The 14,347-nt window shown below is 38.7% G+C and overlaps 1 protein-coding gene across 1 annotated transcript; it reads left to right on the plus strand.

The window, feature by feature from the left end:
• The first annotated feature begins 1,164 nt into the window (after nucleotides 1–1,164).
• On the plus strand, nucleotides 1,165–14,248 carry LOC108674775 (trichohyalin). Its single transcript, XM_018162746.2, has 5 exons — nucleotides 1,165–1,419; nucleotides 10,229–11,402; nucleotides 11,767–12,809; nucleotides 13,234–13,358; nucleotides 13,557–14,248. The coding sequence occupies exons 2-5, from the start codon at nucleotides 10,231–10,233 to the stop codon at nucleotides 13,710–13,712; spliced, it is 2,496 nt and encodes an 831-aa protein (XP_018018235.1). The 5' UTR covers nucleotides 1,165–1,419; nucleotides 10,229–10,230; the 3' UTR covers nucleotides 13,713–14,248.
• The last annotated feature ends 99 nt before the right edge of the window (nucleotides 14,249–14,347 follow it).

Raw genomic sequence — 14,347 nt, forward strand, 5'->3', positions numbered from 1 at the left:
GGAAGTATAGCATCACCCTAGTATATATGGTAATGGTGGCACTACTCGCACCTGTAAGCATATCACATCAGCCTTCAAACGCCTGTCCAGGATAAGCTTTAGGCCTCGCTACAGCATGACCAGCAGTCTTACTGAAGGCTAAGGAATACAGAGACTAGGGCCACAAGGATGCCTATTAAGTTCAATACAATAGCATTGTTTAGAGCTACTTAATGAATCAATTTAAGCCTTGCATGATCAAAGAGCGTCATGACGTTGCACTTCTCATGAAAAGCTGTCGGCACCTTGATGCTTATCTTGAATATCTGGAATAGGTGCGTCACTGGCGTGTGTGGCCGCTGTTTTCAATTATCTGTACTTGTGTAGCTACGTCGTTTGCTAAAATCCAGTTGCAGGGATATAATCTATCAAAAGTCTAAATTCATCGATTAGACTATGTCCTTCTCATTCAATTTAACGCAGATATTTACCATTAACTGATGAGGAATCATACCCAGTTTTAATTCTTCCTGTGTATCAGATGCAGAAGAAATGATAGTAATTTACTTGTAGTATATCGGACGCACCCAAATAAGGCAGGGTTTCCGATGCATGGCTCACAGCCCCTCACGACCGAACCTTTCCCGCTGCAGAGCCTTGCCTCTTCACGCACCTCCTAGACTCTCAACGCGTTCACTTTTCTTATTACTTACTAGCTTGTAATTGTGTGATATTTCCCTAATCAGAATATCTTGCCGAAAATATCCTTCGATATAGAGAGAAATTATTGATTAGAAATAATTTCTAATTAATAATCTTAGAAATATTATTATTTCGAAATTAAATTTGTACGATGATTTTCATTCCATAGAATGTTTAAATGATAATACATCAACGATTCGAATTTTGGAGTTTCTATCACTTAGTTCAGACATCCTCTTGTATTTCGTTGTGCGTTCTCATCCTGTCGATATCAGAAGAAATTTCCGTTCCCAATAAAAATAGAACAAGTGATAACACCCGTTTCTCTGAAAGAACCTGCTGATAAACGGGAAATAACTTTATTAGTTTTATCATTGATACTTGAGGAAATTATCACAATAAGTTTACATTGATGAAAGGTGGCGGAGGCGGGAGTCAGCGCCGCTGAAGCGAGTAGCGACCGCTCAGTCTGAAGGAAGCTCTGGTCGCATGTGGTCATGTGCCGCTCTCCATTTGGTCTTCTCAGAAAGCTGACTTCGATACCCTGTAGAAATTCCGTGCCGATTAGCTAGATGTTATTTTAGTTTTTTTTATCAAGTGTTCCATTTAATTGCTGTCATGCTATTAAAACTTTTTTGAAGAAATAATTTTCAAGTAATTCATACATGTCTTGATGGAAGCAAATCCTACAAATTTCAAGAACGTATAAACATTCTTCTTGTTGGAAGGAAACGGAAGGTGAGTGTTCAATTTTGCTTGCTAATAAACGCCCATCGCAGTTATGCAATGGCCATGTATGATTTTGATTGCTTTAATGTTTAGATATATCATATATCCGTATTTAGTTGTGATAATTCATTTGCTTAAAAAAGTTTCGTTGGTGTGCTTTTATTTTTGAGACTCAGGATAAACAGGAGGGAAAGTTTTTACCACCTTAGGTTAACCTGTCCTTATGGGCCTGCGCATAATGGTACGCGCCGGGTGATAATGATAAGCGAGAGAATTTCCGGCCGCATAATTCATCGTCGCAATTTATGCTGACCACGAATAAGTCATTAATTATTTAATTCATTTTCATGCAATTCCATAATCATGCGCATGGCCGCACAACCTCTCGGGCACGCACCGGCGCTGTCGTAAAATGTTGTTGGCGCGCGGATTGTTCGTGTTTACGACAAGAATTTGCATCTCCAAGTCAGGCAAAAAAATTTATTCTGCTGTTTCATTCTCTTAAAATAACCGAAGTAGACAGTTGGATTTCTGCAAAGAATTGTTTTCTGCACGATGTGAAAATTGGGTGGAGTTTTCACATTCCTAAAAATAGATAAAAACAACAAACAAATTTTTTCCCTAAATAAGTTGTTTACGAAATGTGTTTTTGTTTTTTTTAATGACTCGACGACCCTTCTATAATTACAGATTACATTTTCATATATTTTTAATATCAAAAATTCTACAAATTCGGTAGTTTACATCATACGCTTGTTGAATTCGCAAGCACATTGCAATGCTGTGCTGCTATCGCCATTGCAGTCCGCTTAAAATTTTTCATTGTAGCGGAAAAACCGCGACATCCCTGGAGCAGCGGCTAGGCGGCCGAGCGTTGCTGAGTCGGCAGGTGCCCTAGAACGCAGCCAATAACAGCTTATGTTGCGGCCCACGCAACAGCTCGCGCAATAGACCATGCAACAGCCCAAGCAATAGGCCATGCAACAGCTTACGCAGTAGGGTACGCAACAGCTCACGCAACAGCCCACACAATAGGCCATGTTGCATTCCGTGCAACAGCCCACCTAACAGCCCGCGCAATAGGCCATGCAATAGGCCATGCAACAGCCCACGCAATAGCCCACGCAATAGGCCACGCAAGAGCCCAAACCTTCCTTAGCTGCTGAAACATAGAGCGTGTGATGCTGTCGGGACGTTCGCTATCTTAGTGAATATTTCCTTAAACTAGTAAATTTATTGGCGTTTAAAATCTAGCACTAAGTAAAATTGATGCGAATTAGTATCAAATTTATTGGCGCTTAAAATTTATTAATAAATCAAATAATTCGAGTACTTGTATCTAATTACTGATATAAGGTATTGTATGTCTTCCGAAATTGACTACGCAAATTGTCTGTCGTTTAGGTCCTAATTACGTCTAACAAGCCGTGATATGGTCTGCTTGCTTCTAATTAACCCACTACCGCCTTGTGTCACTCTCCGGGAACATAATTTCAACTTAAATTATACGTAAACTATTGAGTATAGGCTGTATAGCTACTTGAAGACGTCTGTACGCAACAGAGAACATTTTAAAGTTATCGTACGTGGCGGCAACCATCAGTGCTAGTCAACTTGCGTTCACTAGAACGTTTCCTTTTTAGGAAGTACTTAGGCTTGTGACAATATTGCTCCGGTTACTCATGTCAGGCGGTAGAGAGTTAACTATAAATAGGATTCGAAGCCAAAGCGACAAAAAAAACTGAAAAATCGACGAATGATAAAAATTACGTTATAAAGCGATATTTCACAGTTGAACTTGTCCACAACTGCGCATCGAATATGTGAATACCTCCCGACACAGCATCGCAGGTCGAGCACGACGAGTCACTCTCTGGAAAATGACAATGCCATAACGTTTGATCCCGCACGGCAGCAATTGTAGTATTGATTATAGTCCAAGTCTCATTACGGCAGGGCCTCAAGTTACTTAACTTCAACTCACTAATTCCTTAGACAATAAAGTTACAACTAATTAAGGATCCGTCGGCGCAGAAGTCCGTCTGTATTGATTCTCTTTCCAGCATTTGTGTTACATCTCGCATTAACAAACATCAATTACTTTATGAAAAAGATCATATTATACTTTCTTTACAAAATTGGCGTCACCTTCCCGTTGATAAATAGTTGAATTTTATTTCATTTTAATATGATGTTATCAACCACGATTTTCTATTATCGTTTGTCCCAAAATGTCATTTTTTCAGAGTCCTTACAATTTTTGCTTAACCGTTTATTTCAATGAAATAATCTCACGACTATAACGCATTTCATAACAAGTGAGGTATCGTTAGCAACAAGTTCTTCCCAAGTCACAAGTAATGGCTGATGAAGCATTTACTGAAGTGCCCCTCTCAATAACTGCGCCTACTTTGCCTATTGCTATCGTATATCCACTTGACTCGCTCCCTCAGCGACTCGTTCATCTCCTACTTCCTACATAAATCCTGGACTGGTACCCTACGTTTCTCTGTTCATACATAAATCCTGAACCGTTCAGCCACTTTTCTCTGCCTCTTGCACTGTAATGTTCAGCATCAGTCTTCCAAAAAGCAGCGTTCATGTCTTCACTTGCGTTAAGTTTATCCTTAAACTTCGCTGACATGAACCTCAAGCTTTCTCGCAATGCATCGTTCGCTCAACATAAAAGATCTCATGATTTTTTTCCCAAGTGGAACAACCAGCGTCTAAAATGAGCAGTTAAAGGAATGGATGTTTTCCCCTGAAAGATTTTTTTAAGTAGTAGGCAAGTTAAAATGAGACCGGCGCACCTTCCATTTCCGTTAGAAAACTTTTTGGCTCTAAACGATTATCTTCAGAAACCTGGCTGCGACTTTTATTTCATAGAAGACTCTGTTAATTCTATATTTGCATGAATTTGTAACTTATCACGGTACGCATAAAACTCATAATAATGTCATCTTCAAACAAGTTTTTCTTATAATCATTCATAAATTAAATGAAAATGTCACCCTTGTCACATAACAATCACAAGCAAAATGATTATTCCGGCTCTATTTGAAATTAACCAATCAAATCCTTACCATTCATATCCGAAAAAAAAACTGAGACTTGAATTCATCGGCAATTTGGACACGCAATCGTATTAACACTCCAATAATTCTATGAATAATTATTATAAGGCAACTCCTTATCACTGATAACAGAGATCAGTTGACTCATGCACGACGTCACTCATACGACGATGAGTGCGTGGGGCAGGGCTGACTCATATGAGTGACGTGACCGCTGCGTCGCCTGGATGTGACGTCACGAGTCTAGCTTCCTGCGTAACCAATACGCTTCATACTACGTCACTGATGAACGATATCCTGATTATGCTTCATAATACGTCACTGATTAACGATATCCTGATTACGCTTCATACCACGTCACTGATGAACGATATCCTGATTACGCTTTATAATACGTCACTGCTCAACGATATCCTGATTACGCTTCATAATACGTCACTGATTAACGATATCCTGATTATGCTTCATAATACGTCACTGATGAACGATATCCTGATTATGCTTCATAATACGTCACTGATGAACGATATCCTGATTACGCTTCATAATACGTCACTGCTCAACGATATCCTGATTACGCTTCATAATACGTCACTGATTAACGATATCCTGATTATGCTTCATAATACGTCACTGATCAACGATATCCTGATTATGCTTCATACTACGTCACTGATGAACGATATCCTGGTATATGGTGCACTGCTGCATCATCATGACAATCATCAGTTATGCCTCAGGGATCCTGGTATATGTGAGATACCAGGTCGCAGTACAACGGGTGTCTCGCGGCACTACACTCGTATTTGTATCAAAATTCCTGAGACCTTCTGAGTTGCATCTCAGGCCTAGCGCTTCTAAGACATCAATTATGTTTTTGAATTTGTTCTGTTGTATCAGCTGCAAATATTAGTGTCATTTTGTCTATGGGTATCAATGGCACCGATGCACGTTCAAGATTTTAAGTGCAACGCGATAGCTTCCTTGCAACCTTATCCTATTCAATTCTCCCGCTGAATTTTATTGGATGAAGCGGACAATACTTTACTTGGCCATAGAAAGACAATGATTAGGTTTTTGACATTTACCGATGCTCGTGCTCAAAGGCATTGATCGTAATAGGTCAACGGCAGAGCTATTTATGGACCGCCCTAAAGTCTACGGTGATTTGTTAACTTTTTCACAACTCGACTGCTTCTTCACGTACGAGCTTGTCAGGAGATAAACAGATGAACATCAAGAGTTTGCGACGAAAATTCGTTTACATCATCGAAAAATTTACAAGCAAGGATTATTTTCCAGTTTGAAAAAGATAAATTTTATTCATTACGGTTTTCTCTTAGACATCTCTACATTTATTAAAAAAGACAGTTTTCATATTTTTGTAACACAAAACATGGATTCAGTTGAACTTATTGAGCCGAACCAGTTACATTAGCCACTAAAATAAAACAGGAGCATCAGTGGCCACCGAGTCTCTAATGCGCTTAAACTCGCTACCACTGTTTCATTAATTACAATGCATTTATTAAATATTATACATCCGCGTCCGGAATTTAATTGTGATATGACAAATTTCCTGCTGTCTTATTGTAAAGCGAAAGTTTGGTTTACAATTTACCTTCAATAGAATGCAATCACATTACAAATGAGGATTCGTACCCTCGATTGAAGTCTATTGATCCTCGGACTGTCGAGGGGATTTTATCAAGAATTGTATGGAGGCTTGGATGCGTTGAAGGTCGCTGAGTGTGTCACCTATAGAGGCCTAGAACATCAATTCCTAGAATGCTAGAGCACAGATCTATAATGCCGGGCGATCTAGGGCAGCCCTAGCGATGCTGGTCATGATTTCATTCAGCTACGTTGGTCACATCAAAAATGGGTTTCTGAATGATTGTGAAGTGGATGATGATAACAAGAAGATTTTGGTGAATCAGTTCCGGTTATAGGATCCTCGATTTATAAGTGAATATTCCTAACATTCAGGTTGCCAGACATTTCATCTCACAATAGTTATAAATTTTTATATTATTCGATAAGAGATGTTAGGCTTTTCTTGATTAAATCGACGAGGACTTTGTAAGGAATTTACACGAATATAATCGCTGATAAACTTTATTTGAGAATCCACAGGATAAATCTTCGAAGGTTTTTGAAGGCAAAAGAATTGAGAACTGATGAAGCAGTGGAGCAACTGCAACCAGAGAAAGAATACAGTCTGATTAACTGATAAACTTAGTTTCAAGGATGCTTTATGTGATCATATTCTGTATTCCAATTTATCGACATATGATTTGACAGTGAATTTGATTCCCAGCATTAACCTTGCGAAACTAAATACGGCAGCACGCAGCAGCAAACAGACGAGGCGTTCCGTACGACAAAGTTCCCGCAGAATGGGTGACGTGTGATGCGAGTCGTTATACTGTAACGTAACAAAAAGAACTTCTTGAATTACATTAAAATACAATGGGCTTCTTAATTGAACAATATGTCATATATAATCGTATATATAGTTAATTGCGAACAAGTATTGATTAACCAACCTTCTGAATTATTGCCGATGGCTCCATTTAGAAGTGGCACAGATGCCATTCAGAGGTTTGATTTCGATACAATGTGCAATGGTTAGTAATAGGTTGGCCCAACTCAGCTAATTTAGTAAATAAGTTAATTAGTAATAAGGTTAAGGTTAAGGTTTTAGGCCAGAAATAAGGCCAAAGTGCTAATGCGTCATAGACGACTTTGCAATGTTGGGTCCAACCAAAGAAGTGAATTAGCATGCATTAACAGGACTAGGGGCCCATTCCATGCATTAAATCAAGTTAATCAAGAGAGAAAATGCACATATTATGCTGTACATTATACAGCAATCTAGAATGCACAATCTGTCACCTCTTTCCAAGCTTCTTTTAACTGTTAATTCCTTTTCCTAGAAGTTAACAACTATTCAAACTTAATCTTCATAGTCTTCCTTAAATTAAAACGGAACAGAATTTCTTATAACTTATTGGTAAAAAAGGACATTCCATAAAGTACGTTCTTATTTATTAATCACCCTTTCATAATTACTATCCCCGTACGTTTACATTGCTGTCAAGACTTTTGATATTCTCCTACATATTTTAATATTCATTTTGAGCTTCAAACAGCACAGGTGATTTTCCCCGTCTCAAAAACAATAAAAAATATATGTATGTAGACCTCGTTCGTCTGCGATATATTGGCCGACAATTTCCTTTATTTCGTCCTCGCCCTCACAAGAGTTGCCAGTCTTTTTCTCAACCTTGATTGGCTGGTCAATTTGCTCGCCTTTTGCTCACCCTGGATTGATTGCACGCTCGAGTTTCTTCTATTGCTTTAGTTTCCTTGATTAATGTCAACAGAAACAATTTATTTTGCTCACGGGAATGTACCTTTTTAACTGGGAAAAAATTCCACTCAGGATGAAATAATGCCCGATGAATGATATATTCTTAAAATTAAGTTAAATACTTCGTTTTCCATTATATGGTTGCATTAACAATGTCCAGCAATTTTCATCACGTTTATGGATGAAAATTCAAATGAAGAGAGCCATTAATTCTGAAACATTTCTTATGTCACATCACCTTTAATGTCATTAAAGTAGAAGCAATATTTCCGGCTGCAATGTCGAGAAAATTAATAACCTTATAGAAGTAGATCTCGTCAGGTTTGCATTGTGTCTCTTTCAGTTAATATGTGATTGGGTTGTAAAATGAATTTCAAACTATCTTTATCTTCACCATATTCATTGATAGTTCGGAAAATTTCCGGTTATTTATCTGTCAAAGAAACATGTATACAGTTTGACAACGTCATAGATAGAATACAAACTTATGATGTATAATAAATTATTATTTTAGTTTTATGTCATCTATTATATAAATGAAAAACTGGTGGACAACTATGTCAGTTCCCCGCAATTCATTTAAAAGCGTGGGAAGTTACGACGCTATCGAGTCATGTAAGTGCAATTTCTTTGCAATTGTTTCCTCATAAATCTTCAAATTGTTGCGAATAATGGCTGTCGCGCGGCGCCCCTCGGTCGTGCCAGTACCGTACTCAAGTGTGTTGTAATGCTTCCCTCATTTTTTCGCAATTCCGAGGGCACGGATCTTCTTCCGCTATATAGCGAAGTGGAAGCAGCACCGCGTGCGGGCGAGATAAGGGTCTATAAAAACTTTCTCAGGGCTAATGGATACTCAAGAGTCTCGTTATGAGCAGCATCACCAAGTTATAGGTAACTGGAGAGCATATATGAAAGTCAGGATACGACCGTGCAGGTCATGACACTTACCGGTCTACGAGCCTCTCATGGCAACGTCTCGAGAATTTGTCCGCAGACTTCGCAAGTTTAGAACTGTGATGTGATGAGATTGAAGTCCAATAAACCTATTGGCTACGGCGGATTCTCCCGAAAACTATTTTATATTTTAAGACTCAAACTGTGGGAATGTGCAATGGCTATATGCAATTTTGCGAAATTATACGTTATTTGGGTGGTAGGACTTAGAACTCGCTACTCATAATATCATTATTATAATGTTGTAATTGAACATTAAGTTCTGAGTAATTTTCCTGGTCATAGGTGTAACATCGATCGTGTGTGTTGCTCAAAATAAGAGCATTGCGGTGTAATAAATTGCTGAAAATAGATATGTTTCGTCGGTGACGTGTTGGATTCGAAAATATTTGAATCAATTAATATTTTGGATCCAAATTCTTGTAAAATGTTCTTTAGTTAAATGAAACTTTATCTATTTTACGTTAAAGTTTATGCAGACGGTTTCAAACTCAACGCCGTGCCTGGTACTGTTGAAATTTGAAGATGAAAAATAATCTGATCGGTGTATAGTTAATTACATTGGAGAATGCTAACTGATTTTGTGACCTTATTTTGAATTTTTATTGCATATGGAAGAAACTGCGACATGATAATATGAAAAGTACGATTGTAAAAAAAATCATCGAGCTGAAAAATGTTTCAGCAGCCTCTCCGAACTTCACACTCCAGTTTAACTTCAAACAGACTCTCCTCGCGCTTTTGTACCTCTGCTCAAATTCAATTTTAGGAAGACATTGATATGAACGGCAAACTCCGACGAAATTCCACTTGAACCTTTCGATATTCGCTCACACTTCAAGTAAGATTTGACGCGAACAAGCTGCCGACTCAAGCCCTATATATCTCAATTGCCATCTTTATAAACGCTATTATAAACATTTATGAGATAATAAATAAGAGGCGACGTTGGAACTCAGTCGTGATGCAGCAATTATGAATTCAGCTTTATGTTTCACCGCCAAACCAGTCACTTGTTGATGCATGTCATTGATAGAAACGTATCAGACTGATCATATGCAAACGTACATAGTATCGGGTGATTTAATTGTCAATAGCATAGCAAAATAATAGTTCTTACTTCTGCTTAATTCATTCATTATCTATTAATACATAGTATATTTTTAGTTATTCAATTTATTAATAAAAATGCCTATATTTGGATTCACTTAATGACCTTAAATTTAATGTAGCCATTCAAATAATTTCGAATAATTTCAAAGATTACCAAGTACATAACTCAATTTCGAATCTTTTCGTAACAATCTCTATTGTAACTTTTTTATCGTCATTAATAATGTCAACTAAATGCTGAGCTTGCTACTTTGAAACATAATTATATGTGCAATACCTCAAAGTTCTATTTCTCTTGCAGACATGCAGCCAACGCCAGCCTTGCCGCTTGCTTTCTCATGTCGAGAGAACTTCATGAAAAGAACTCGCAAAGTTTCCAGCAACTCCGACTGCTGTTGTTCCTTCCCTGAGAACAACAACTGCATCGATATCCTCCTTGATGTACATTCTCCGAGGACAATTAACGACCCTAATGGCGACATTCGGCGTGACATTATTGCCTGTAACCGATCTCACAGTTCCAGGGATCTAAATTATACTTCCCATGAACTAGAATTTAGTTGTAGTGAAGCATTAACTTTTAATCCAGCTAATACTGGATGTGACATGAGCCACAAAACTGAACCTGAATGGCGTTCTAAACCTTTACTTCTAAGTTACGTTTACCGAAATTTTTATAAACACCGTCCAGAGACGAGATTCCTATATAATTTTAATTTGTTTATAATTTCTTTCTTAATTTTTATATCTCTAAATCTAGTTACTACTAATTCGGAAGAAATTTTAACTCTAAGTCGGAACCCTTCGCAGCTTATCTTTAATATTAATAACACATCGGCGCTTCATGATGGCCATCGCAATCGAAACGCAAGCGCCAAGGTCAACATCTCGGAGTTGTACTTTCTCCATCCATTTTCATCTCATGATGATCGCAGTAAAATATCGCTACACAGAATGGACCATGTTCTTGATTATGAAAACGATGAGTATACTCATGAGAAACATTTGGTCCGTCGTTCTGGACGTGATGTAAGCAGCAAGCACAATTCTTTACGCAGCCATCATCGCAAGCGAAGACTTCACGAGGACCACAGACGCCGTGGCGACCTCTGGCCCCATGGCAACCATCGTCCCTACGCGATTTACGGACTCCAAATGCCCCGCACAAATCATGAACATCTGGAGCCTCAAGAACATCAGGAGCTTCATGATAGCGATGAAATTAATGAATTGCATGAGGTTGATGGGTATCAAGGGCCTTACACAAGCCACCAAAATCAAGGAACATCCGAAATTCGGCGAAATCGCAATAACTACAACAGCCGTGAACGTGAAGGCCTCTTTGAGAGCCGAAGACTACGGAAGGAGCACCCGGTTCCTGTAGCCGAAGAGGTGGCCAAAGCTCCTCCTGGCAAGCATTTCACATGGAAGTCCACGTGGCAGCAAGGCAAGAAGATTTCCGTCCTCTCTATTGAGTGAGTAGAGCTGTTGTTTCTTTATATATGTAAAGGTTTGTTATTGGACTACAGAATTTACTAATTGACCTATTATGTTTGAAACAATCAAATTTTATAGATCAATGAAAATCGGCAAAATATGAAAAAAGCTCAAATTTTGGTTTGCGAGGTTAAATTTTCTCACTTTTTTTTATTATTTACTTAGTTTATTCTCTAGGAATAAAAACGAGCGTCTCCTATAATACCTCGCTTAAAAACATGTTTCTCTCACTTCGTATCAGAAGTAAGCACTTCAGGCATAATTACCTATACGAGTTGAAGTCAAATTATTCATCGGAAGGAAATCATTATCTCTTGACCCCAGAACCGACATCTGTTTCAGACCAGACGGGCAGCGAGACCGGCGAAGTCTGGCCGCGCGTCTGCAGGCTCAAGGCCTCCACAGGCCTCGACACATGGCAACCACACATGACCAGGACCTCAATGGCAATCCCCACATGAAGATTACTTCTCCCAGTCATCTACACGACAGAAACTCCGGCACTACTCCTGGCGACGGACGTGCGCAGTCATCGGTCTCTGAACAACGCGGGCTCCGCTCCAATCATAAAAGAAAACAAAAAGGCGAGAACAGGCCTCAGAAACTGGGGTCGCATTTGGATTCTACTAAAGGGGATTATGAATTAACCAGTGAATATAATGAACAAGATGCGAATTATTCTCCGAGAGATGCTACACTGCAAGCTCAAGATACTCTGGATAGACGTTCGAGGAATTCTCAGAATGCACAAGAATCCTCATTTTTATTGAAGCAGAAGAAAATCTCGCTGCCAAGTTCCGATCAAAAAAATGAATTTAATTACAAAAAGCAATTAGGTAGTCAAGAGCTTACCGCGGGGCTAGAATTCGAGAAAAATTTGCTAGAGCGAGAAATCCAACGACTCGAAGACCTAGACGAAGATAGAAAAGTGATCGAAAAGGATTTGGAAGCGATCGAAGAAGACTTAGAAGAGATTTTGAATCGCGAGCGAAGAAGCTCAGTAAATAGACGTGAACGGATCTTGAGAAGACGAGAGAGACGAAAATTGAGGAGGGAAGAGCGAAAACGCAGAAGGAAGATGAGAGAGCGTGAAAGAAGACGCAAGAATCCTCTAGCCGGTCTCGACAATAACGGTAGTATAGACAACAGCGATGCTGACGTGGCGGTCGATGAAACTACAGCAATTAGAAACGAGTTGGCAGAAGCAGAACGACGAAAATTGCGCAGCGATCGCCGACGAAGAAGAATTGCACAGAGGAGAGCAAGGAGAAGAGAAAGGAGGATGCAACGCAGGCTGAGAAAACGAAAGAAAATGTGGAATAGCTCATCTGAATCCAACATGGTCATCGATATTGTCCAGTTTGAGCAGGACAGCACGAATATGCGTGAGTTGAGATTTCTAAATTTGTACATTAATTTGAGCTGTGTTCACTGTTCAGAGTTTTCTAACTTGAGCTTATTGGCCGGTGTAAGTAAATCGAAATGTAAACTCCGTCAAGCGCTCATAAATATTTGATTTTTGAAATCTCGTTTATTTGATGGCTTAAAAATTAATAAATAAATAAAAGTAATAAAAAATTAGCCAAAAGAAATTGATTTTGGTGGCTTAATTCACAAGTTCATATGTGCTGCGAGTTTTGTAGCCATTATTAATTTCTAATACATGTTATCAATTTTTTTCTACTGTGATCTTTTCTGGAATTATCAAGTTTCTGGTACTAATGGCTTCCTTTGACAGTACACACAATAAGCGTGATCTTGTCTCATCTGTTATGCAGCACTATTATTCTAGTAACTTTGCTCGTGCAGTTCTAGGGCACAACGCTTGTCAGTACCGCGACCTGATGCTGTGCGCCAGGGAGACGGGACTCGTGTCGCACTCTGCCTCCTCCGTATACTCCCTGCAGACAGAGCCTCGCTGCATGCAGAGGAAGGTAGGTTCGCATCATAAATGTCTCTTTTCCTAGTGAGTCTCATTGTAAATATATAATTACAACTTCGTTGTTTCGTCTATTGAATTTTACATTGGATCCGGCGTTTTTATTTTTTATTTTGTCCGCTTGCTGGCGAGGTCGGAACTTTCATATTATTATTGCTATGGATTAATGAATAACTTGTTTGTTTGATAACAGAACTTTTTGGAATGCATGGAGCGGCAAAGGAACGATAGCAGTCACTGCAGCAGCTCAACCAAAGCTCTGGGCGATCTCAAAAGCCTACGTAAGCATCTCCGTTCAGCGATGTTCTCGAACTCCTCCTGCCTCATCGCTGCTTCCATCCACGGCTGATAAATTTCTCCATTGTACAGCTGGTGCAGTCATTACTCGTAGTATTTCACTGTAGTGGATGCGTGTTTTACATGTAAATTGTGAACAGGATCTATTTATTAATTATACCTAGAATATCAGCTTCGTCTTTGCTAGTTCATGTTAACTCAAAGTTTGTGTACCCAAATGTTGATGCAATGAAGCTTTTTTTGAATTTTGGTTACTGTCTAGAGCAGTAAGAGAGTCAATAAAGAGACTAGTAATATTTTGGTGGTTCAAGTTTCAATGTATTTATTTCGAAAACTCCAAGGACTCATCTTTTAATGCATTGTAGGTTGTGACGATTGCAAGACCGGCGTGAAATAATAGCATAACATTTTGCTGTGGAATTAAATTTTACTGCTGATAACGCAGCTGAAATTTCAGGAAAACGTATTTTTGTGTACGGTAGTGCTACGGATTAGAATGCACTATATGCTAGTGCTACTATGATATTTATTAAGGCGTTTCATTTCTGTCTTGTAGTGTTCGTTGCTGTTATTTAAATTTTTATTGTACTCAGTGTATGACTTCCATTGAATACTATAATAGATAATAAAATGACTGACAGTAATTTTTTCTGTGCAAATTGTATCCTCAACATGAGATTCAGTCCA

Source organism: Hyalella azteca, unplaced genomic scaffold (genome assembly GCF_000764305.2).
Source record: "Hyalella azteca isolate HAZT.00-mixed unplaced genomic scaffold, Hazt_2.0.2 contig11506, whole genome shotgun sequence".
Lineage (NCBI taxonomy): Eukaryota > Metazoa > Arthropoda > Malacostraca > Amphipoda > Hyalellidae > Hyalella > Hyalella azteca.

What these genes read in the sequence shown, in the direction of transcription:
- LOC108674775 (XM_018162746.2), top strand. Translation starts at nt 10,231, where the DNA reads ATGCAGCCAACGCCAGCCTTGCCGCTTGCTTTCTCATGTCGAGAGAAC. An exon ending in ATTTCCGTCCTCTCTATTGA is followed by an intron (nt 11,403 to 11,766) that starts GTGAGTAGAGCT and finishes CATCTGTTTCAG; the next exon opens with ACCAGACGGGCAGCGAGACC. An exon ending in CTCGCTGCATGCAGAGGAAG is followed by an intron (nt 13,359 to 13,556) that starts GTAGGTTCGCAT and finishes GTTTGATAACAG; the next exon opens with AACTTTTTGGAATGCATGGA.